General features: G+C 46.5%; 1 protein-coding gene across 7 annotated transcripts in view; it reads left to right on the top strand.

Moving 5' to 3' along the window:
- The window catches only part of sox5 (SRY-box transcription factor 5), a 168777-nt gene that overhangs the window by 127771 nt on the left and 18283 nt on the right, over positions 1–22723 (top strand). For all 7 annotated transcript variants that reach the window (XM_028954941.1, XM_028954939.1, XM_028954936.1 and 4 more), the window contains 5 exons: positions 1085–1171; positions 4896–5068; positions 5686–5754; positions 13702–13828; positions 16887–16972. In XM_028954941.1, the coding sequence (XP_028810774.1) occupies positions 1085–1171; positions 4896–5068; positions 5686–5754; positions 13702–13828; positions 16887–16972 (542 nt within the window). The remainder of the gene's footprint in view (positions 1–1084; positions 1172–4895; positions 5069–5685; positions 5755–13701; positions 13829–16886; positions 16973–22723) is intronic.

Below are 22723 nucleotides of genomic sequence, written 5' to 3'. Positions count from 1 at the left end.
GTCGTTCGCGCTCCTCAGATCCACATAATGTCTGGAACAGGCTGTCCCGCCGAAGTCCGCATCTTCGCCGCACTGCCGCCGACCTGGGGCACAGATGACAGTTGGCTGACGAGTGGGATTCGTGGAAATCGTCTATTTTCTCTCCCCACTCGGGCCTAATGCTGCGACGATAACGTGCTGTCACTCAACATGCAGCCCGGCTGTCCTCGAGATCTGTGGTGTCGCGGCGCGGTTCTGTTTGTGCGTGGGCAGCTTGAGAACCGCGACAACCTAACGATTGACTTAAAAGAAGAAGAAAAGTGAAGAAACTTGTTCCACACTCTGCCGGGGAGGATAATCCTGATGGGTTCTTCAAAAGGGGAAAACCGGGCCGCTTGGTGGGGTTAATGCGTCGCCCGCTCCCTCGCCGAACGACGCGCTGGCCGACTCCTACTGAAACGAGTGCAGATGGCCCCCTCCAATCCATTCATCCGTCCACCCATTCATCCGTCCATCCATCCATCCATCCATCCATCCACACCACACACACTTTCTAGCCCCTTGTACTGCTTCGCATATTCTTTCATCATTTCTTTGTACCGTTTTATTTACTTATTTACCCAGCCACATCATACAATATGTTTGTGTGTGCGTAATTTTCCATTTAGTTTTGTCCGAGAGAAAAAGAGAGAAAAAACAGCCGTCCTTGGCAGGTTAGCAATTAGCGGGGAAAACGGGGATGTGTATGTTAGAAAAACAAAGCGGGCTGCTGATAATGTGTCCATTGTCGCAGTGCATTAAGACCCTCTTTGTCTCACCCAGTAGCAAGGGCTAATGATTCCCTAACAGCAGGTGAGAAAGAGGCTTCCTCTCTTGTTTCTCTCTCTCTCTCTTTTCGGTCTCCTTCTCTCTCTCTCTCTCTCTCTCTCTCTCTTATCTGCCTGCTGATGCAGCCATTAGAGAACGCCGCACAGCCAGCCCTTTATTACGGCAAATGGACTTTAAATGAGCTTTATTGTGATGTTGCCCGTCCTAATTTCTCTCCTCTCGTCCTCCTCTCCTCCTTCTCCTCCTTCTCCTCCTCCCTCTTGTCTCCCACCTACAGAGGCCCCCAGCATTGAAAGGCTGCTGTCCAAGGACTGGAAGGACAAGCTACTGGCCATGGGCTCGGGCAACTTTGGAGAGATCAAAGGTAACAGCCAATGTGTGTGTGCCACTGTCCATTCAACATTGTTCTGCACTTCTTTCTGTCCGTGTCCTTTAACTTTCATTTTAGTTATCCTTAATTGATTTTTCAAATTTCAATTGATTTAAATTTATCCGTCGATCCCACAGTGCTCACCACATACACTCCGAATCAGTACACGCAGTCACAGAATCCTAGAACCCCGGTGTCGGCTCCGCCTGCTAGCGTTAGCCAGTAAACCTCCCCTCTCCCGCCCCACACGTCCACTTTCAGGTTAATGATCCACTGGGCTCGGTGGCAGCGGGACTCGAAGGCGCATGTCCCCGCAGTTAATGATACATTCTGCCTGAGCACCGGAGCGTGATAAGGACATGCACCGCTGTCAGCTCAGTGCTGGGTTAAGTACATGCGACCCCTGCCTCCCAACAGGCTCTTTGGAGTCCGGCCAGGGCCCGAGTGGTGATTGGGTATTATTCAACACGGGGGCCACCAGTAATCACGTTTCATTATGGAGGCAACCAAATATTGAATCAAAGGGACGTCTCTGCCCACTTCTTCTTTTTTTTCTAGCGCTCTGTCGGCTCTCATATTCAAATTTAAAATACTTCAGGGATGTATGAAGTGTATATGGAAAACGCTGGCTGCAACAATGGAGGTATCATTACAAAGCAAAAGCAAAAAACAAAAGATACTGAGCAGATTGCACTGAATTTCATATATCAGCAATATTATGGATAAATAATGTACAATATGATATATAGTATACACTAATAACTATACAAAAATACAAAACATTTAAATGTCACCATAATTACTGATTGATATAAAATTGCAGCTTTTAATTACACTAGATTTTAATAATCACGTTCTATCATTTGGTTTCCCTTCTGGAACTGTTTAATGAGAAATTATTAACTTTTTTGGTCCAATTGGTTCAAGATTGAACAGATTGGACCTTAGTTTGCTTAGAAAAGTTTTAAAAAATTATTTTCCCTTCAACCTCACTATGTCCTGCCGCAAAGACAATCGGCTGAAAATGAAAATGAAACGAACAAGGAAAGTGACAATGTTCATCACCTTTATCCAGAGAGGATAAAGTTCTGACCTGACGGAAGAGCGGTTCCCAGAGGGTGACGTCCCCATCCACCTAACGCAAGAATTAAAACTCATCATCTGACATGACCTTCACTCACCATCTCTCAAGGGAGGGAATATCTTTTTAAAGAATGGCATCCAAATCTCTAGTGGAGTAACAGAGACTTGAGAATATACTATGCATATCATGCTCGATATACATAATCGTCTTTGATGGATAGATGATAAACACATGTAAACTGGCAAATCAGGCACGTCTGATCTTCTAATAAACTCCTGCTTACCTGAGTAGAACAGAGGGGTCGTGACTAACAGAATAGGCCAGAAACATGGGAATTATGTGAGCGCCTCAGGCTACGTTCTCTCTCTCTCTCTCTCTCTCTCTCTCTCACTCTTACCTGATTTTGATTGATTTTCTTTGTCTTTTCTAACATGACTGTGTTGTAATAAAGGTAGTTTTTCACTCTCTCTTTCTCTCTCGCGTGCCTCCCATTTTTCACGCCACTGCTAGAAGGAGTTATCTGTTAAACCCAGCCATTAATTAGTAGCTAGGGTTTCCTTGACAAGTATTACATTGTTACAAATTGGTTAATTACTATGGGATGTGATACACGACAGGTTATATAATCTGCCTTGGGTTGTTTTGGGAGAGGAGGAAACCAGTTATTGATCCTCGGCTGAACTTTCGGCCAGCGAGCTAAAGAGCTGTTGGTCGTGATTGATGAGGCTGGTGTGATGTCCATTTTTTTTCCTTCTTTTGTGTGTGTGTGTGTGTGTGTGTGTGTGTTTGCATGTTGCCAGATCATTGAAGTATTTAGCAGAGCCCATCTCACAAGTCCTTTCTGTTGCTCGCATCTCCTGTCCGCCTTCCTCCTTCTGCCCCAGTCTACTGTCTGAACCCCACAGATACTCTCACATTCCACCTCATATTGCAGTAAGGGGGTCTGTGCGCAATAAAGAAAGGCCCTCTTTGATGCTCCCTTTTCCACACATTTGCCCCCGCCTCTTTTGCCCTCCTCGCTGATTTGACTCTTTTTAAAAACACAAGGCTCCTTTTTTTGTCTGGGGGCAGCATCAATGTGCCCCCCTCCCTCCCCTTCAAGCCCACCCCACCCCAGCAGCCTCCCTGTCTGAAGAAAGGTGGCTCTGTGAGTTGTTAAGACAGCCTCGGGTTTATTTTTCCTGCCCAGCTCTGACAGTTGCCTTTATTGTCCATTGTCGGGGGGCTGCCGGTGTTATGGTGATGGCAGCAGGGGGAGCGGGCCGGGTTTTTGAACACGGGGAGGACAAATGGAGCTAACTCTCACCTTCCTGTGAGGTCACGGGGTCGAGTCGCTGCCTCTCTTTCTCTCCCTCTCATCTGTTTTCGAACTGCCCAGGAATGCGACCCCGTCAAAGGTAGCAGCTGGGAAACAATGGAGGATTGTGGAACCGAGAGGACACGTGTGTGTGTGTGTGTGTGTGTGTGTGTGTGTGTGTGTGGAGAGATTTTTAAACTGAGCCTCATATATGCTCGACATGCACAGACACACGCTCTCTTCCCATAATTTTCTTTTTCAACTCATACCACAAACATTTCACACTCTCATTCACACACTGAACACGCTATGTATTGATTATATAAGCAGTGGTGGCAGCATCTGGTCCATAATAACATCCTGTGATGTGATTTAGCGCTCCTCTGTGGTCACTGGGCGCAAGGAAGGGTGAATCAAAGTCTCACACATAAGCCCAGTGAGGTCAAAGTTCAGTCTGTGTTAAACTAAATGCCCACCGGGGAGGCCCGATGGCGAGGTAAATACTATCGCCTGGAGGCGTCCAGACGGCTGTCTCGACCTCTTCTGCGGAGCCACAGATCAGAGATAGCCCTGCAGTGTCCTGATTGAGGACCAGCCAGCATTCTACAGCTTTGTGAGAAGTCAAACAAGCCAACATCTTGCCAAGAAAACCATGACTAGCACCTCTTTGCTTACAATTACGTCATGCTAAATATATTAATATTGATCGATGACATGTCCATGGCCTTTTATCAATACAAAACAAAACATATTCAGCAAACAATTAATGTATCTGACACATAATGCCATTTACAAACATTTTTTTCAAAACTTTACTGCTTTAATAGTGGGCAGGGAAATGGTAGTATGGTATGTAACTGTAGAAAAGATGTTACCACCCATGGGTGCCTGTCCATTTCTTGATTTGTGTATTTTTCCTTTGATTTGGTTTTCCTGACCGAATCAATTTGCAAACAATCTAAACATTGCACTGTTTTTTTGTCCTACGTCCATTTTAAAACCTTGTGTAGTACAATCCCTCACCATCCAATCACTGAACAGCAATCTCATGACTTTTCTCATAAAAGTCATGTAGTCTAAAGTATTCCTTATTTGCACAATATATTTTTTTTGGTTTTAAATATGTACAGTACAGGATAAAAGTTTGTACCCACCTTCTAATTCAATGTGTTTTCTTTATTTTCATGACCATTTATGGCCTGTACTGTATAGAGTTGTTACCTACAGTATTTGTTTCCTTTTCTGGACATCCCAGTACATATTCAGATATAATAATATTGTATGGGGTTGACCCAGTACTGCAATTGACCTCTGCTTTCCTGACACCCTCTGGGCAGGCACGCCGGACAGCCTGGCCGAGAAGGAAAGGCAGCTGATGGGCATGATCACCCAGCTGACCAGCCTGAGGGAGCAGCTCCTGGCCGCCCATGAGGAGCAGAAGAAGCTGGCCGCGTCACAGATCGAGAAGCAGCGGCAGCAGATGGAGCTGGCCAAGCAGCAGCAGGACCAGGTGAGGGGAGCAACGCCATCACACACATATATACATATTAGGGCGAGAGAACAGGCTGAATAGAGAGAACAGCAAGACTAGTGCATGTGTGTGTATATGTATTTGTTTTGTGCGGGGAATAAAAATTTTTTTGGGAAAAGCTGAAATGCTGCTGAGGGGTGTGTACCACAGAAAAACGGATTCTGGTTCAGGGCACACAAGTTCCCTCCAGCATGTACACACATACACACTCACACACACACACTGTCACAGACATTAGTCTGGCAGGTATTTGCATAGAGAGACTCTCTTTGTTGTGTGTTTTAGCTGCTGGGTGGCTTAGGTTTACAAAGAAAACATATCTCAGCTTCAGGCCTCTGGTGTGTCTACACACTTACTGCCTTTGAAAAAACACACATATGCAGAGAGATGTGCATGTCCCATAGATATTTTGTAGATTTTTTTGTGTGTGTATGTACACATTCATCTTAATGTGAGATTGAGGGTGTTTGTATGTCTATGCATTTGCCTGTATATGTTTGTGTAGGTGCAGGTGTATAAATACCCCTTGTTTATATGCATTTTATGTATGTGTGTGTGTGTGGTTTTAAGTGTGTCTCCTCTGCTCTGTTCTACAGATCGCTCGACAACAGCAGCAGCTTCTGCAGCAGCAACATAAAATCAACCTTCTACAGCAGCAGATCCAGGTGAGCGTCATCCATGTACCTGCCTCTGTGTGCGCTCCTGTGTGCCCATCTGCATGTGTGCGCGTGGAACAACTCCATGGCAACCACCAATCAACATAACAATACCACGGCTAATGTCCAGAAATCAGTTTGTCAATCAGCCCCTTCTGTCTCCTTCCCTGTACCCATCAACACCAGCAAATCACACGGCTCCTCAAACAATACGCACCGCCGACACGACCACCAATCAGCGGCCCAATCAGAAAACAGCCTCTCACCGCATTCACTTTATTACCCCCCAAAACGCCCTGGCGAGGAATTACACACTTACACATCATTAGCCATAGCGACTCGGATGATCCCCAGCTACAATGTTGTGATAACGTTACACCGCGTCACTGCGATGGCAATGGTGGCAGCTCTCCCTACCGAGCAAAGATAGAGGGAATAATGCCGCCTTTTCTTTTCAGCACAAGGCTTTGTTGGTGCAGGTGTTGAGATAAAGGCTTCCTCTGGGAAGGGGAGGGGGAGAGAACGAGCGAGAGAGGGAGAGATGAGACTAATTTGGTTAATAAAGTGAGACTTTGCCCTGAGAGTGTCAGTGCCAGCCTCTTGGACAGGAAGTGCTCAGCTACACTGAGGCAATTCAGAGCGAGTGCAGATAGTCTCCCTCTGAGCTGGAGCTGGGCCATTTTCTGTAGGATAGAGGCCTCTGTGTCCCCCTCTCTCTCTCTCTTTCTCTCTCTCTCTCTCTCTCTCTCTTGCTCTCTCAGTGTGTGTGCAGTGCAGCTGTGATTATTTGTTTATGTGTGTACAAGTGTGTTAAGCAGCTGAGGTTTGCTGTGTGCGTCTGCGTCTACAAGTGTGCATGTACTCCAGTGACTGGGTACACATACTCTGTCCTAGTGTGTGTGTGTGTGTGTGTGTGTGTGGTTGGAGCGGCAGCAGCTGTGTGTGTGCAGTCCCATAAACACGTCCACTGGTGATTCAGCCCCGCACGACCCGCCGAAAACAAAGCTCCCTGTTCCCATGACTTTGCAACCTTTTCCCAAACAAGCAGGCCGCCATCAAGTGACGATAGAACAATAGTTTTCTCACAGAGGGAGTTGGGGGGTGGGGGGGTGTCAGAGGAGCCCCCTGCTCGTTAGGAGCAGCTATCCATTTCTCTTGCTCTCTTTCGCTGTTTCTCACACACACACACTCACACACACACACACACGCACAGAGCATCAAAGAGCTCCAAGCACAGCCCCTCTCAGTCATTTATGAAGAGGTTGTCAACACAAAGTCCCACCGAAAGCCCCAGTGCCAGAAAGTTGCTGGCATTTGGGGTATATCCCCCTGGAGCTTGTGGCCTTTGATAGAAAGAAAGCGACATTCAGATGAGGACCAGTCTTCCACACTTCTAATGAACTTGCAACAAGGAGCCTGGGTTCTCTGCTTTCCTCCCACTGTCCAAAGACGTCACTTTGACTTCCATTTTGGCCCTAGTTTAACTTAAGTGAGATAGACAAACTTGAATGAACTCCAGCTTCTTGCTGGTTTAGATTAAAAAAGGCTTGATGATTAGTATAGTTATATATGTAGTTTTAAGCAGAAAGAAAGTTCTTATGATAATGTCAACAAAGTTGATTTTGGATGGAAGATTGTGTATATCTGCCAGTCTACTCCTTATTCTAAATAGCAGATAAACAATTAGTCAAAGACGTATATTTGTAACTTCCTCCATTATAAAATGAACACAGTCCTCTCGAGTGACTCTCGTGTTTCCCTCAACATATCAAACGACGCCTTTCTGCGGGCTACAATTATGCAATTCAAAATGTGGGATGCCATAGCTTGCCAAGTACATTTCACCCTTACCATTAGTGGGTCTTGTCACCCTTTCCATTAATTAAAAGAGTAAAGAGTTATAAATTTGTTCAACTCATTAAAAAAAATCTACATTAATGCAGTGATATCAGAATGCAATCAGATTGTGGATTGAAACAAAAATTGGGAGTAGTCTCCACACTGCTGAATAGTGAAGAGGAGCTGTTGATGGTGCTGATTTCTAGAGTGTTAGGCCATGTGAGGAGTCAAGAACCTTTACCGTCTGTTGTATCAGTGAGAGAAAGTTGATGTCCAGCAGTGTCCAATGAATTAAGGTGATTAGAATATGTGGCAGGATTAGCATTTCATGTAGAAGCCCCTGCTGTCTGTCCTAAAGCACCTCAGTAGGTTCTGGCACAGAAACGTCCTAACGCTGTACTCACCTCCACAGCATCTAAATCGTTTTTTTCCACCTCAAACCTGCTGGTGGAGTTGCCATCGACGACATGCATGATACGTGTCGCTTCCCGATTGACGCAAATAAAAAAAACAACACCTGCCGAGAAGCTCTCACAACAGACAGGCGCACACTTGCACGTATAACACCACCGTAGAACATCAAATGCCTAACAATTTAACAAGAGCAAATAATACCGACGCCCTCTCTCGCCACCCGGCACGAAAGGAAGCTGTTTTTCTCAGGTCACACACTCAGCAAGGCCCGACTTCGCCGCACTTCTCATTACCTCCGCCCTGACTTGCCCCCCCTCCCGATTTTCCCGCTTTATTACGACGATTATTATTGTATACTTTCCTAAATCTACACCTCCACTCGCCCGGTGGGAGGCCTGCTGAGTGTACGGGGAGAGTTGTCACTTTTGCGCCATCTCTGTTGGTTCGCTACGCGCGCACGGTATGAGGCCACCTACACACACACGCCGGCGCGATGGAGGAGCGAGCGTGCCTCCTACGAGGCAGACCCCGGCGCTAATTTAACACGCAACATCAGCCGTTTGGGAGCGCAAGGGTATTGGCACATGGTTAAACGCGGCCCAAAAAGGATTTCAAGGTGGCTTACCTCCTAATTAACTCGTTTAAGGCAGCGAGACGCGGTGGCAGCCCATGATCAAAAACTTATTAAAACATCAGCCCACATCCCCGTAGCCTAACTCAATCCGGAGTACAAGCATGAGGCTAACTCGATAAATCCTGTTCTGTCAGGATAGCCCTGACCTCAGACACTGTAAATGAATTTTCCTGACGGGAAGAGCGGCGGCCGGACACACTCTGGTTTTAGCGTAGCTCCTGCCTGTGTGCACAGGAGCGGCTAACCCAATTGGCTGTGTAATTGTTTAATTTGTATCATTACACATAAATGAGCCTAATTGGTGTTTTTCATGGTGACGGTGGCCTTGCTGGTCTGGCTGAATGCAGGGGGACCAGGGCTCCAGAGCTGGCGCCAGACGCTCCTTTACGGGCCCCTGTTCCCATGCAATGGCTCATGGGAGAATATGGCTGAGGTTACACATTACAACTTTAAAATCACTCGTCAACACTGGACACTATCGCCGAATGAAAAATAATGTAAACCTCTCAGTCACCAGTCACCAGGGTTTTATCAGGGCCAATGGGCCATATTTGCTTGCTCGCCCAATCAGAATTCTCCAATTAACAGTACCAGGAGATGCAAACCATTTAGTAGTTGCAGGGCCCAGATCTCAAACCCAAATTATAGGTGATTTGGAAACATGTCTGTCATTTTTGAAGTGCAACATAGCCTCGTGACATATCTACACCTCCGAGACATATCTACACTTCAAATTCAAATTCAAATTTTTATTTTGTCACATACACAGTCATACACGGTATGATGTGCAGTGAAATGCTTTATGCGACTGCTACAGACCACAGTATTGCAAATACACTTAACCGAGTAAGAACACAAAGAGAGAAAAGTTTTTTAAAAATCAGGACGAGTGAAAGCTAAAAGTTAAATGTGGGAGTATAAAGCCTCAGGCCAAATAAAGGAACAGAAGACACCAGAAAAGAGGCAAAAGAGAGAAGAAGTGAAACGAGTACCATCCACTGCCACCTCCACCCTGTACCGCCACCCTCTCACTCGCTTTTTCTCTATTCCTGTTACCTAAGTGACGGGTGCTTGACAACACACATAAGACTCCCTCTCCTCTCTCTCTCTTTCTCTCTCTCTCTCTCTCCTCCTCTCCCTATCTGATGCGCTCGCTCTCGATCGCAAGCCCGGGTGCCAGCTAATGGGAGCTATTTGAGGAAGGACACAGGCGAGCAGATGGGCACAGAGCTATGCCCACCTACAGCGGGCGTCTGATGCAGCCACTGCTCTCGGCGTCTAATGGAGAGCCTAATAAAAGCCCGCCGGCCCTGCCCGTCGACCCCACACTCACTTTCATTTGCTGCTAATCAGCCAAAGGTGCCCTTGGCTCACGAAAAGGCTGTTTACAGAGGAAAGGAGGATAAAAGAGAAGAGTGGATGTGGATGGGGTGACGGAGGAGTGCGAGAATGAGAAGACGCAGAAGCATCCCCCCCACCCCGCTTTTGTTTTTTATTTACAAAAATAATTTTATTATTTCAGGTAGGACTGGTTTTAGTTCATTCCATTGAAGTAAAGCTCATAGGTTATATCTATAATTAACAGAAAACAAAAATCAACAACATGAAATAAATACATGACAATTTACATTGTTATATTGTTACAGTGGATTTTCATGAAATGATTTGAAATGTTTTGACCCGACTATTCTGGCCAAAAAACACAGAAGAAATGTCACGGCATACCATGCATACTTCAGCAAAAAGAAATATGTAACAATGTGTCCAGTGAAAAGGAAACATATGAAATAAATCAAATAAAAAAAGAACTTTCTTTCATTTTAATCAGGAAGCAGGGAGCGGCGCTGCCTCTTTAAGTGGTGTGACTGTTTCAATTAAATTTCATTTCTTATTTCACAAGGAATGGAGCCAGACTGGCTGCAAAAAAAAAAAATAAGTTGCAAAATAGTTCAAATTCTGCTTCACAGAAAGCCCCATACCTGCAGAAGACCCACGATGGCTGTGGGCACGAGGCCTGCCAATGCCACCGTCACCACGGTGCAGCAGCAGTAAAAAAAAAAAAAAAAATGTAAAAAAAGCACCCGTTACAAGAGACGAGCGCGAGACACAACCACGCGCTAGCCGGCACAAATTAATTATTGGTTATTGCGCGGCGCGTCCCCTCCTCGACGATAGGTCACAGAGGCTCGGCATTAATTGCGCGAGCATATGGTTCCGAACAGATTTTTAGCTTTGGGACCTGCATTCGCACTCGGTTACTTTCTTCTCCACGCAGTCAGATGTGAGCCATATTGTCCATGCTGGCAGCTATTGTTCCCCCCTCCGTTTACTTCACAGAGCTAATTACTCCCTAATAATAACTTTACCTTGGAGTTCTTCTGGCGCCGGTGCCAGCAAACCTGTTCACACTACATATGTTCATTATCCGCACATCTTCATTATGTTCAGAAAGCTTTAAGTTCAAGCTGTGCCGCCTGGCGAACCAAGCAGCGCCAGTTCCGCTGCCAACTTTCCACTCGTCCTTTTCTCGTTTATTTCTTTTAAAATGTGTTTGTCTCTTCTGCGCGCGCGCGTGCGCGTGTTGTTCAGAGGGAGAGAAACTTTCTCTGCTCTCTCATGTGCTCTTCTGAGAGACGTTGGCCAGGGCCTCGCTCATCAAGGCTGATTAGAAGAGGGGTTGCTCAGAAAGTGCTGGAGGTATCTGGCGTTTCCTCAACGTTGCATCCATGTTAGCGCCACGTCAGATCTGAAGGAGGAGCGGAGCGATGCGTCGCGGCAGTATGGGCTATTGATCGCCGGGTCCTTGTTAGATGCGAGTTGGTTCTGATGTGGCATCTGACAGCCGTGAAATAAAGCGAGCTGAAATCTCCCAGCTGCGCGGTGCCAATCAACCATTTTTATACTTGCGCCACTTATATGAGGCTGATTATGAATTTCTTACTTCTGGAACAATGTGTGTGCATGTGCATGGAAAGACACATCTGTGTGTGTGTGTGTGCATTTGTGCTTGCCACTGGGTGTATGTGTGTGTGAGACAGAGAATGACTTGCCTGTATGTGAGTGTGTGTGTGTGTGTGTGTGTGTGGAACTCAATAGCCAGCTGTTGAAGAGGGGATTAGCCGGGCTTTAATGGAGCTCACAGATGGAGCTGATGCTATTGTCCAGAGTATTCAGGGGCAAAGGCTAAATGTGAGGGATGAGCGGAGAAACGTCAGAGGGGGGAGGAGGCAAAAAAGACAGAGCGAGAGAGAGAGAGTGAGAGAGTGTGTGCGTGTGTGTGTGTGAGTTGTTACCGTAGAGACAGAGAGATGGAGTGGATGTGTTTTTGGGGAGAGGGACAGAGGAGAAGCGCAGGGGCGGCGTGCCGGTCCGTGCCCCCGCCATCCGCGTAAGCCGGGGCATGATGGGATAGCTGGCTGTGTGTTTATGGCTCCGGCAGCTGTTGCGGAGATCTCGCTAAACTATTAAGGGCTTAAGCCGCTGTCCATTATATCTCATCAGCGTGGTGGGGGGGCGCGGCAGCGGGCATCATTGTTACTCAATTTATCTCACTTTGATCCATCTTATCCGTGCCCTCGTTTTAGTCCCATTCCAGACATGCTGTTTTTCCACGCCGATCTCCGCCAGGCCATATTGAGGCATTTTCTGTTGCTTTAACACAACCTGGCTAACGGCGGCTCTCTGCTGCCATGCGATGAAAGCCTGTGAGAACACACACACACACACACACACACACATTTTTTTTTTATGTAATACGGCCACGAAACGCGCGCAAGGTTTACACGCATGTATCATCCCGGACGAGGTGAGGCAGAGCGGGCGTGTGCGTGCAGGACTGTGCCACCGGTCGGCCGCGAAATACCCGCGCCTGTGTTCAACACAAGCCTCAGGGACGAGAGCGCGGCGACGGCTCGTCCAGGGCGGCATATGTCCAATTAGGCCTAAAAGAGAGAGAGACACTGTTGTGTCTGTGATACTGCTCCACAGGGGAGCCTTGTCGAAAGGCGAGGGGGGGAAAGAAGGAGGAAAGAAAGAAAAAACGGAACGACTCCACCTTCAGATCGCCGGAGGGACACTCGGGACGGAGACGATTACGGGGGGGGGTGATGTCTCGGCCGGCCGACCTGCAACGCTCAGGCAGCGTACGTCTTACTGTACGTTTCCCGTAGTTCTGCAGAGGGTACGAGGAACAAAGACGGAGCGTTCGGGGACCCGTGTCCTGAAAGGACGTGGCGATTAAGAGTGTAATTCTGCAGCCTCGGGCCACCCTCCCCAAGCAGAACCCAGCCCGCCGCCCCCACCGCCACCTCTCCCGGCTCCTGTCAGTAACGTCGCCGCGCGTTCACACTGTCAGTAATGTCACTTCTGGAGGCTTTGTGTTTTTCTGGCAACGTTCTCGTCAGCGGAACCATCTGTCTACCCCTCTTCTCTGGGCCCGTGGATGAGACTCGTTTCTTGCCAAAGTCACTGTTTTTTTTCTGGAAACCTTGTGAAGTCGAATGGCTGCCTGCCGACCGGAGTGCAGGGGCAGAAATGGAGGACAGCTGTTGCGAGAGTTTGCGGGGCCTCCACGTGATTGGGCCTTTGTCTCAGTAATCACTGCCATCGACCTGCTCCTCGCTTCCTCCAGGGACAGGTGCAGGCAGCGCTGAGAGAAAGTGTGTGTGTGTGTGTGTGTGTGTGTGTGTAGGACCCATTCTAAAAGCCACAATGCCTCATAAACTGTAACGCTGAGCCCAGGACGAATCCAGCCCAGAAAGTCTGAATCCACGTACAACACAGATCAAATCTCATAATGCGCAGCAGCACACACCTCACGTGTCTTCAGGTTCGTTTATTTTATCTGTTCTCAGCCGACACCAACATGTTTTTGCGCGTCATTTGCGTTGCCATCAATGATTCTTTGTCATCCACTAGAGGGCAGTTCAAAGATACGGACCTTCTGACAACAGCAAACATGGTGATGGTGGAGGATGTCGATGAGCAGAAATGGACCTTCACACACTGCTCCTCTTTATCCAGACACGTGTTGACTGACGACTCCGCTCGTTCTCCTTTCTCCTCTCCAGCAGGTCCAGGGTCAGCTGCCTCCTCTCATGATCCCGGTTTTCCCCCCAGACCAGAGGACCCTGGCCGCAGCCGCGGCCCAGCAAGGCTTCCTGCTGCCCCCCGGATTCAGCTACAAGCCCGGCTGCAGTGAGTGTTCAACGTCCAGCCGCTTTCTGTACGGCGTGACGCGAAAACGGGAACTCGTTGGAAGAGGGCGGAATATTTTGAGCAAATTTGTGCACACGCGCAGGCCTGTACACGGTTTTTGAAAAGGCACCGAGAGGCCAGCTAAGGCCCTCATCAGCCTCCAGTAGCCTCCGTCCTGCTGCCCGCCGTGGATGATGTCCGGTAGTCCTTTTCACCCTCTCTCTCGCTCTCTCTCTCTCTCCACAACTGACCGCTGAGAACCTTTTGTCTTCATGTTTTGTTTTGGGTTTTTTTTTTGAGCGTTCAGAAGTAAAAGTAACAATTAGATATTAAATTGAAAAAAAAGGATTCCAAAAATGTCTTTAGGGAATTTTCTCCCATTTTTTTTTCCTGGCCATAGCAGTCCAACTGTGAGGCAATGTGTTGTTTACTGCAAGAAGGAGGCATGCGCCAGGACTGCAGAGCGGGTGGAGGGGCTGGAGAAAAGTGAACTCCCTGGGGGGTTTACGTGCGTCGACTTGAGGGTGTTGGCGGCGGCGGGCGATGGTAGAACGGGCTGCGGAGAGGGAGTGACCTTCTCCAGGTCTCTCCACTTGCACCACTCGCATCCTCACACTGTAACGGCGGGGTAGTCGCCAGGAAGTCGGTCGCTTCCAACGCCGCCTCCGGCAACAATGCCGCCGCCGCCGCCGCCGCCGCCGCCGCCATCCATTCCAAAAAAACAAAAAAAAAAAAAAAAAACTGCAGACGGGTGGAGTCCCCTCACTTTTTTCTCTAAGGTCCAGCTCCACCCACCCGACTTCACAGCTTCCCAAACACAACCCCCTCACCCCCCTATCCAAAACCACAACCACCACCATGTAACCACCCGTCCCCCCACCCACATCCCTCTCTCTCCGTCTCCCTTTTCAATTACCGCCGTCCCACGGCTGCTTTTTCTTCTTCTTCTTTTTTTTTTCAATTAGCCGGTGTCTTTTTTACAGCCCCGCCATTGCTGGCTCTTTGAACGTACCCGACTGGCACTAGCTAGGGACTCTGGGAGTCGTACGAGTCGTTTTTTTAAAGCCCCGTTCGGCGACAGAGGGGGAACTAAATCCAGCCGGTCGCAGCTAAAGCTGAGGGGAACCCTTGCGTTCCCACAAGCGCCTCCCCAGCCTGCCATTTCTGCACAACGTTGAAGCCAAGAGACTCTGAGGGATGACAGAGCCCCCAGCACCAGGCCAAGAGCAACATGTTTGCTTTCTTACTTTCTCCTCCTTTGTTACAGCCTTTTTTTCTCCCTAGAGGCTCATAAAATATCTGGAATACTTGTGTTTGTTTAGAGACTGTAAAGGAAATAATATACTGAATCAAATTCTCCCAGAATACATCCTTGAAATAAATCCAAGCGATAGAAGGATTTTTCCTGTTTTTAATGGGAAAACAATTTGGATTGTCCCAGTAGGAGTGTCTGGTTTATTGTTTAATGGGAGATGGGTATTCTCTGGTGACAGACTGACACAGGATTTCAAGCAAACATGAACAATCGTGCAGTTGCCCATACTGTGACAATACTAGAAAATAATGTTCATAAAGGCCATTAAAAAACATTAATTAGTTGAAGGGCTTCTGAGGAAAGAGGCTGGAGTTGTTAATGGACTGGAGGAATTACTAATGTCTTAAGAGAAACACAAACTTGGATTAAAATAAAAATATTATTTTATTTTATAACTGGCTTTGCAGGCACTCTGGACAAGGAATGGCCAGTCAGTTCCCGCTATGCATGCAATTAAAAAAAATGTAAAAAATTTTTAATGAAAAGTTTTCTTCTTTAAAACCCCCTTGTGTGTGAAAATGAAAGAACACATATTTTACACATTCCACTAGGGAATACTACAGATTAATCTATATAATCTATTATTAATCTATTTTAGCTTTTTGGGATTTTGAAAACGGAAAAAAGAAATCGCAACAGCATTTTTCAAATGGGCCACATGCCATACATGCACAACAAAAGTGTACAAAAAGGAGACAATAAAATTCAACACGAAAACGCTCCTAAACGAGAGCCACAAGAGACCCAGCCTGGCCAGGAGCCGTTCCCTCACACCAAGGCCACGAGAGCTGTGTTAACCTTTGAGAGTAATTAGAAGCCCCTATCTGCAGGTGGCTGCTAATAACTCGCTCTGTTCTCTGAGCAGCGCAAACTCATCATTTTCAGGGCTCTGCAGTCAGCTCTGATGCTTGCCTTTCTTTCTTTCTTTCTTTCTTTATGGCCTTTAATTAATAGGGAAACTCTTTAGGCCCGGACCTTTAGAGCACTCTGAGGGGAGGGTATTAGAAAAGTGGGGTGTGGGGGGCACACATAATTATGATTTTGATAAAAGGTTGCTCTGTCAGGACAAAGGAGGGCTTTAGGTTCGAAGCAAGTTGGCTACTGCACCACCTTACACCCCCGCCCCAGACCCAGGGGCCCCAGGGGCAGTCAGGTGCAGATAGGGAAGTCAATGTGTTCTTTAAAATGCCTGGTATTAATACTGAACAGAGTTGGATCTCAAATCATTGGTTCAGGCATGAAGAAATCGAGATGGGCTCAATTCTCTTAACATTTATGTGATAATTTTTTAAGAGAAATGGTTATAGTTGAGAGTTGACAGCAGGGACTGTCCCTTTAACTACTGATTGTAAGTCGCTCTGGATAAGGGCGTCTGATAAATGCTGTAAATGTAAATCTAGAGAACCCTGTAATAGAAGAATCCAGTATGAACCATCATTAATTGTGACTAGTAAATGCTGATACTGTTACATAGCTTATTTGTTTTCAGAATAAAATATATTAAATGTTTTTTATACATAGTACAAGTGAAATATTTTGTCATATTGATGACTATGTCCAATCAAACATTTCATAATACTGTATTCTAAATGTTCTAACTAAGTCAATGCTTGGTTTGGGCTGAAGGGTTGAAGGTTTCAAGGGCAACTAGTTTTACTTTGGCATCAAAGACTAGGATTTATAATGTTCTAGCATCTCAGAGATGGATGGAGTGTTGACGTGTCCCCTCTTATCTTTCTGCAGATGACCCCTACCCCCTCCAGTTGATCCCGACTACAATGGCAGCAGCCGCTGCAGCAACACCTGGACTTGGTCCTCTTCAGCTGCAGGTAAGTGTGAAGTGTGGTCTGCACAGAGTCTTTGTTTATTGTCTCACTGTATTTTTTTTGTCTGTCTGTTTGTCTGTTCGCTGTTCTTGCCTGCTCGGCCAACCCAGAGTCCCAGCCTCAGATTGATTGTCGCACAAGTCGCAATTTTCAGTCACCCTGTGGTGCTAGTTGGGTGCCAGGACCGAGGTTACCATAGAAATTTTCTTTTGTCTTTGTTTTGAAGCCCTGCATGGAGAATCCAGAGCTGGCAGCAAAGTGCAGATATTGTTTACCCTCAGGACAAGGGAACCATGGAAACTTTTTCTTTCGCTCGTTCTTTCTTTCTTTTTTTTTTTTTTGTTTTAGCGTCTATGTCCATGGGAAGGGGGAGGGTGGTCCAAGGGTCTGCACCAAAAAAGCAGAGAGGAGAATTCCTCTCTATTCTCAGATGAATCATTGAGAAGAGCTGAAAGAATCTACTTTTTCTGGCAATGTTGACGTGTCGTCATGTGTAGAACTTTTTTTTTTTTGCATGTCAAAAAAACCCCTCTCATAATCCCCGAGTATGACAAAATGCCCCTGTGCCTCTCTGTTGTTCTGTCCATCTTGCCCTCTGCCTTTCCCTTCTTCTGGCTGGAGGAGGGACATATTTTCATGTTTTCTCCGAGAACTAGCCCATAAATCTGGCCGCGCCAAGGGAAAGAGCCTAACATCTGTTCCTGCACTCTGCTGAGAGAAGGCCATCTTTACAGGCCCATGTTAAACCCGCTAAAGCTAAAGAGCAGTATTTCTGGCGTCGGGATTCCTGTAGCCTTCAGAGAACCTCCGGGGCCAAATCTAACATCCACATCCCCTTCGAAGTCCTTCATGCATCAGTCATCCACTCATGCACACATTTATGCGTTTGCGCTCTTACATGCATTCAGCAGGTGTGGATGGGATTGGCGGGACGCAGCTGCACAAAGGCACAATGCATGAGCACAAATGTTAAGTAAATTTGTTTAGATGTGTAAATCATATACATTTACTGCATGCAGCTGCCTGATAATGGATTACCAATGTTGCACATTACAAATGTGTACACTGTGACTGTCCTAGTCCCGCTTTACAATGCATAATTCAGATAATACAAACAGACACACATAATTGTTTACCTTTATCGCATGCCTTTGACGGATTTAGGTAGGGTGACATGGGCTCAATCCGGGGTCGGCGTGGGCCCTTGGAAAGAAACTCTTAACATTTATGTGATCATTTTTAAGATAAATGGTTATAGTTGAGAGTTGACAGCAGTTACGGCCATATTATTTCCTATGTCTGAATTTATTAATATAGATTATGTAATCCTAATAGCATCTGTATTGTGATAAACACACACACACACATACACACACAGAGGAAGGCTATGCAGTGCGACTGAGCAGCGAGCTTCAATCGCTGGCATGTGGTGTATGATTGTATTATTGTAGGGATGCTGGCCCCAGAATGTCTTGTCTGATTTTATCATGGCAAGATCTTGGCTCCATATGTTCTCCCATGTTAAGAAAAAATCCCTGATTGAACAGCTTTGTCAAGCACAATTGGATTTTACTAGGAAAAAAAACAACAGCAGCCAATGCCACTGTTCTGCATCTTTAAATCCTTATAGAGGAAAAACACACACAAATGAACAGATTAAGGCTTTGTCACAAAGAAATTCATTTACTCAGGCTAACCCAAATACAGATGTCTCAGTGTATGAAATTTCCTCTGGGAGCGTCTTAACAGTAACTTCACTCAGAGATAAAACAAAACACATTTACATTTACAAAACACACACACACACACACACACACACATATAAATACACACACACTTTCACATATGCAGTACCTGCGTGTGTACCTAAACCACATTAGAAACCACCAAGGAGAGTGTCAGGTTGTGATCAGGTAGGGGCCCTCCAGAACTAATATTAGTCCAGACACCCTCAGTTATACAAACACACATACAAACACATACAGTAACACTCACACAGGAAAATAAAAATATATATATAAGCATGTTCGGTGGACGACAATGCGCACGCTGTTGTCCGCACACCTGGGTATACATACACAGATGCCCAAACACACACACCCCCACACACCTGCGCCCCAGCTTCTGCCTGTGAGAAGCCTGTTTGGTCCAGGTCGGCTCCCCCACGGACCCCATTTCTGGACAGCTCACAGATAAGGCAGGGGACAAAGGAGGGACTGTGAAGAGGGAGGAGCGACACACAATGGGCTCCGTGTGCTGCTTTGACCTGGGTCTGTCTTACAAACACACACACACGCACACACACACAGACAGACCCCCACATAGAACCACCCAGGCCAGAAGTGAACTATTGGAGATGATATAAAATAGAGGGAATGCAGTGACGATGGAGGGATGAGAGGGACAAAAGCTGCACTGTGATTGGATGGTGGGGCCAGTGGATGGAGAGAAGGGATGAGAGGAGAGCGGCGCTGGAGTAATGAACAGCCACGCCGCGGAGGTATAAAGAGGGTCAATGGAACAGGTCAGGCATCATATGTGGAGGCAGATGTTTGACCATATTGTGGAGGATTACTGCCGAGCACACGGGAGAGAAAGAGGAGAGGGAGGGGGAACCAGAGAACAAGAGAGAGAGGGAAAGGGGGGGGGGGGGGGGTGTAAGAGACCCTGTAGTTAATACCTTTTACTAGCAGATACATGTTCCCCCTGCTGCAGTTTTAAAAAGCCACAGATTTATTGACTAGGATCATAAAGGGCTTATGATGTTGAAAGTGTATGTGAGTGTGCATGTGTCTATGCAGGTTTGGCAATGAGAGATTTAAAGTGAGGGACAAAAACACCTCATCTTCACAACAGATCCATTGGCATTGGCTTTTCCTGATAGGATGGCGGATCAATACCTGTGCAGACTATAAGACTTCCATAAAGCTTCAGTAACACTGATTCATATCCCCTGCTTGGCTAACCTTTGACCCTAAAGGAAAAAAGCTCCACATAGGCAGCTGTAGATAAAACTGTGTTAAGAATGTACAGAATAGAATATTTTGCTTTAAAAAAATGAAATGAATGTGGTTGGCTAGACATGCACTGATGTCAATTGATACAAAAAAAATAATAATCTTCAATCAATTGTGACTAATTAAAAAAAAGTTTTAAACTGTAGCATTTGCTTAGTAAAATATTTTCTGACAAGAAAGCCATATTAGGTAGAGGAAACACTTGGCGAATGCTAAGAGAAATGCACCTCATCAATTAGACCAGAAGCATTGCTATAACATTAATGTAACATAACCACACTCACCAGACTGGTAATTATGTTTTGTGTCAATCTGCTCATTTAGTTTGCCTCACTTTAAAGTAAGCAATATAGTATGGTAAATACTTTACTATGTAATATAGCAATGGTAAAGAACGTAAGATGGACAATACGATACAGTGTTGGGCTCATCGAATATGATTAAATAATTAAACATAATTAAATAATTAAACTGAATTTCAGGTGAAGTTCTTCCAGCACTTCTTAAAACCAGTCTGGACACAAACACTTGTAACATATATTTCAGCGAATTTCAAGTCCAGCAAAGGTGGCGAACCAAACAAGGCTCCATCTAACTGCCCTTCTCCTACTTGTGTGAATTCATCCTGAAGACGTACTTAATGCAACGTTAGCAAACTCACCTCCTCTGCTAAGACTTACTTAGCACCATTGGAAAGCGGGGTTTTGTCTAGTTTTTTAATATACATTTAACATGTAGTGACACATAGTGCAATTCAATTAAAATGATCATTTCCAACAATGCACCTTTCTTCTTCTTCTTCTTCTGCGTCTTTTGTTGTGTTTGGGCCAATAATGGAAGCCCTTTCTTTCCTCTGCCACACTAGCTGAGCAGATGTGGAAGAGAACATTTGGCAGCGTCCTCAGCCGTTTGCGTGTGAGCGCGTGTGTTGCCGTGTTAGTGTGCGTCTGGGACTTCACACCCGTTCGCCTCACTAATAGACGCCACAGCAGCCTGTACAACAGCAAGTAACATCGGGCACTGGAAGAAACAAAAGTGGAACATAATGCATCACACACCCTTATAGACACACACACACACACACACACACACACACAAACCCGGCTAGCAGTGACCATGCAGACAATGGTGGTGGGGGGAGCGCAGCACTGTGAACCGGGCTCCATTCAGGCAACAAAGCCCGGGAGATGGAGGGAAGCAGCGCTAATCTGACTGAAGCCGAGGATTATTGACAGAGGGAGAGATGTGGGCTACAGCACCGCACAAAGGAGCGGCGGATCGGCGCTCTCCGCCTCGAGATGACAGCAACCCGTCTTTGTTGGTGCGGAGGAGTTAGAGAAGGGGGGGGGAATGAAAGAGAGAGCGGGAAACTGGGAAGGAGAAGCTTAAGCGAACAAGGGCTTTGTGCGTCTGTGTGTCAGTAACGCTAATGCCGCAGTTAATTTGCGGGCGCGGTGGGCCCTCAGTGCTGGACCTCGAACCAGCAGGCATTGGGGAAATGTCCATTCCTTAGGAGACTAAAGTCCTTCACTCCATCCAACTTCTAAACCCGCTAATCCAGTCCAGGGCCTTAGGGAAGCATGGGTCACGTAGGTCTTGGAACTGTGGGGAGGAAACTAGAACCTGGCATGTGGGACAGTCCTGGGTCTTCCCTATTAAACACCCCTGCACCCCCATTTCTTTTCATGTGTTTATTTATTTCATTATTTATTGATTTAGGTTTTTTGTTCAAATACACAATTACACATTCCTCTCGTTCCCTCAACAACTCCCACTCTATGAGGATCTACATTTCTCCTCTCAGTCTCTTAGCATTGTGTATGTGTGTGTGTGGGTGGGTGTGGGTGTGTGTGTATCTGTCCCATGGGGTATCCCTTGGGCCTAATGCTGTCACTTTCTGTTTCCTCACACATAGTGGCTTTGGCCTCACGTCATCCACAACGATGCTCTGGGCACATTCCTTCAGCACAGTCAGTGTGTGTGTGTGTGTGTGTAAAGTGACTTGTCACTGTCATGCTTGCCCATTGAACAGGAGTGATTAGAGCTGGCCTTCTAATAGAACTCAATTCAGAGGAGCGTTGCTGAGACCCCCTCTGCACCTCATAAACGCTTATCCTCCTGAAGAGGGGGTGTTTGTGTGTGTGTGTGTGTGTGTGTGTGTGTGTGTGTGTGTGTGTTTGTGTGGTTTATGGCAGACGGAATAGAGGAGTTCAGCAGTGTGGTTAATTGAACAGAAATGCCGAACGCTTTTATAAGCATGTGCCTCTGTGTGTAAGACACATAGATAAATGCCATCAGGTGTGTGTGTGTCTGTCTGTCTGAATTCATGGAAAGAGCCAATTTGTAGAAAATGCATCCCTGCATCTGAGATGTTGGAGTGGAGGTCCTGCCTTGAATGGAGGGACTCTTAGAGATGCACAGAGGATGTGGTGAGGTACATGGCTCTCTCTCTCTCTCTCTCTCTCTCTGTGTGTCAGATAGAGATGTATGTTTCAGACACAGAGAGAGAGGGAGAGAGAGAGCTGCCATGGCCATTTGCATAAACCAGCCTTTGTTTGGCGCTGGTGGCCAGCAGCCAGCGCTGAACAGAAGGACGGAAGTTTTACTCGCAAAACAGCCCCCTGCTTCCAAAATCTTAAAGAGAGAAAATATAATTCAAAAACGTCCAGCTCCACTCATATATGGCAACTCGCACCACAAAGTAAATCTAATTTTTTGTTTTAAACAAACCTTTCCT

Source organism: Denticeps clupeoides, chromosome 15 (assembly GCF_900700375.1).
Source record: "Denticeps clupeoides chromosome 15, fDenClu1.1, whole genome shotgun sequence".
NCBI lineage: Eukaryota > Metazoa > Chordata > Actinopteri > Clupeiformes > Denticipitidae > Denticeps > Denticeps clupeoides.
Note: the sequence above shows the minus strand (reverse complement) of the source record. Positions and strands in the feature narration are given on the sequence as shown.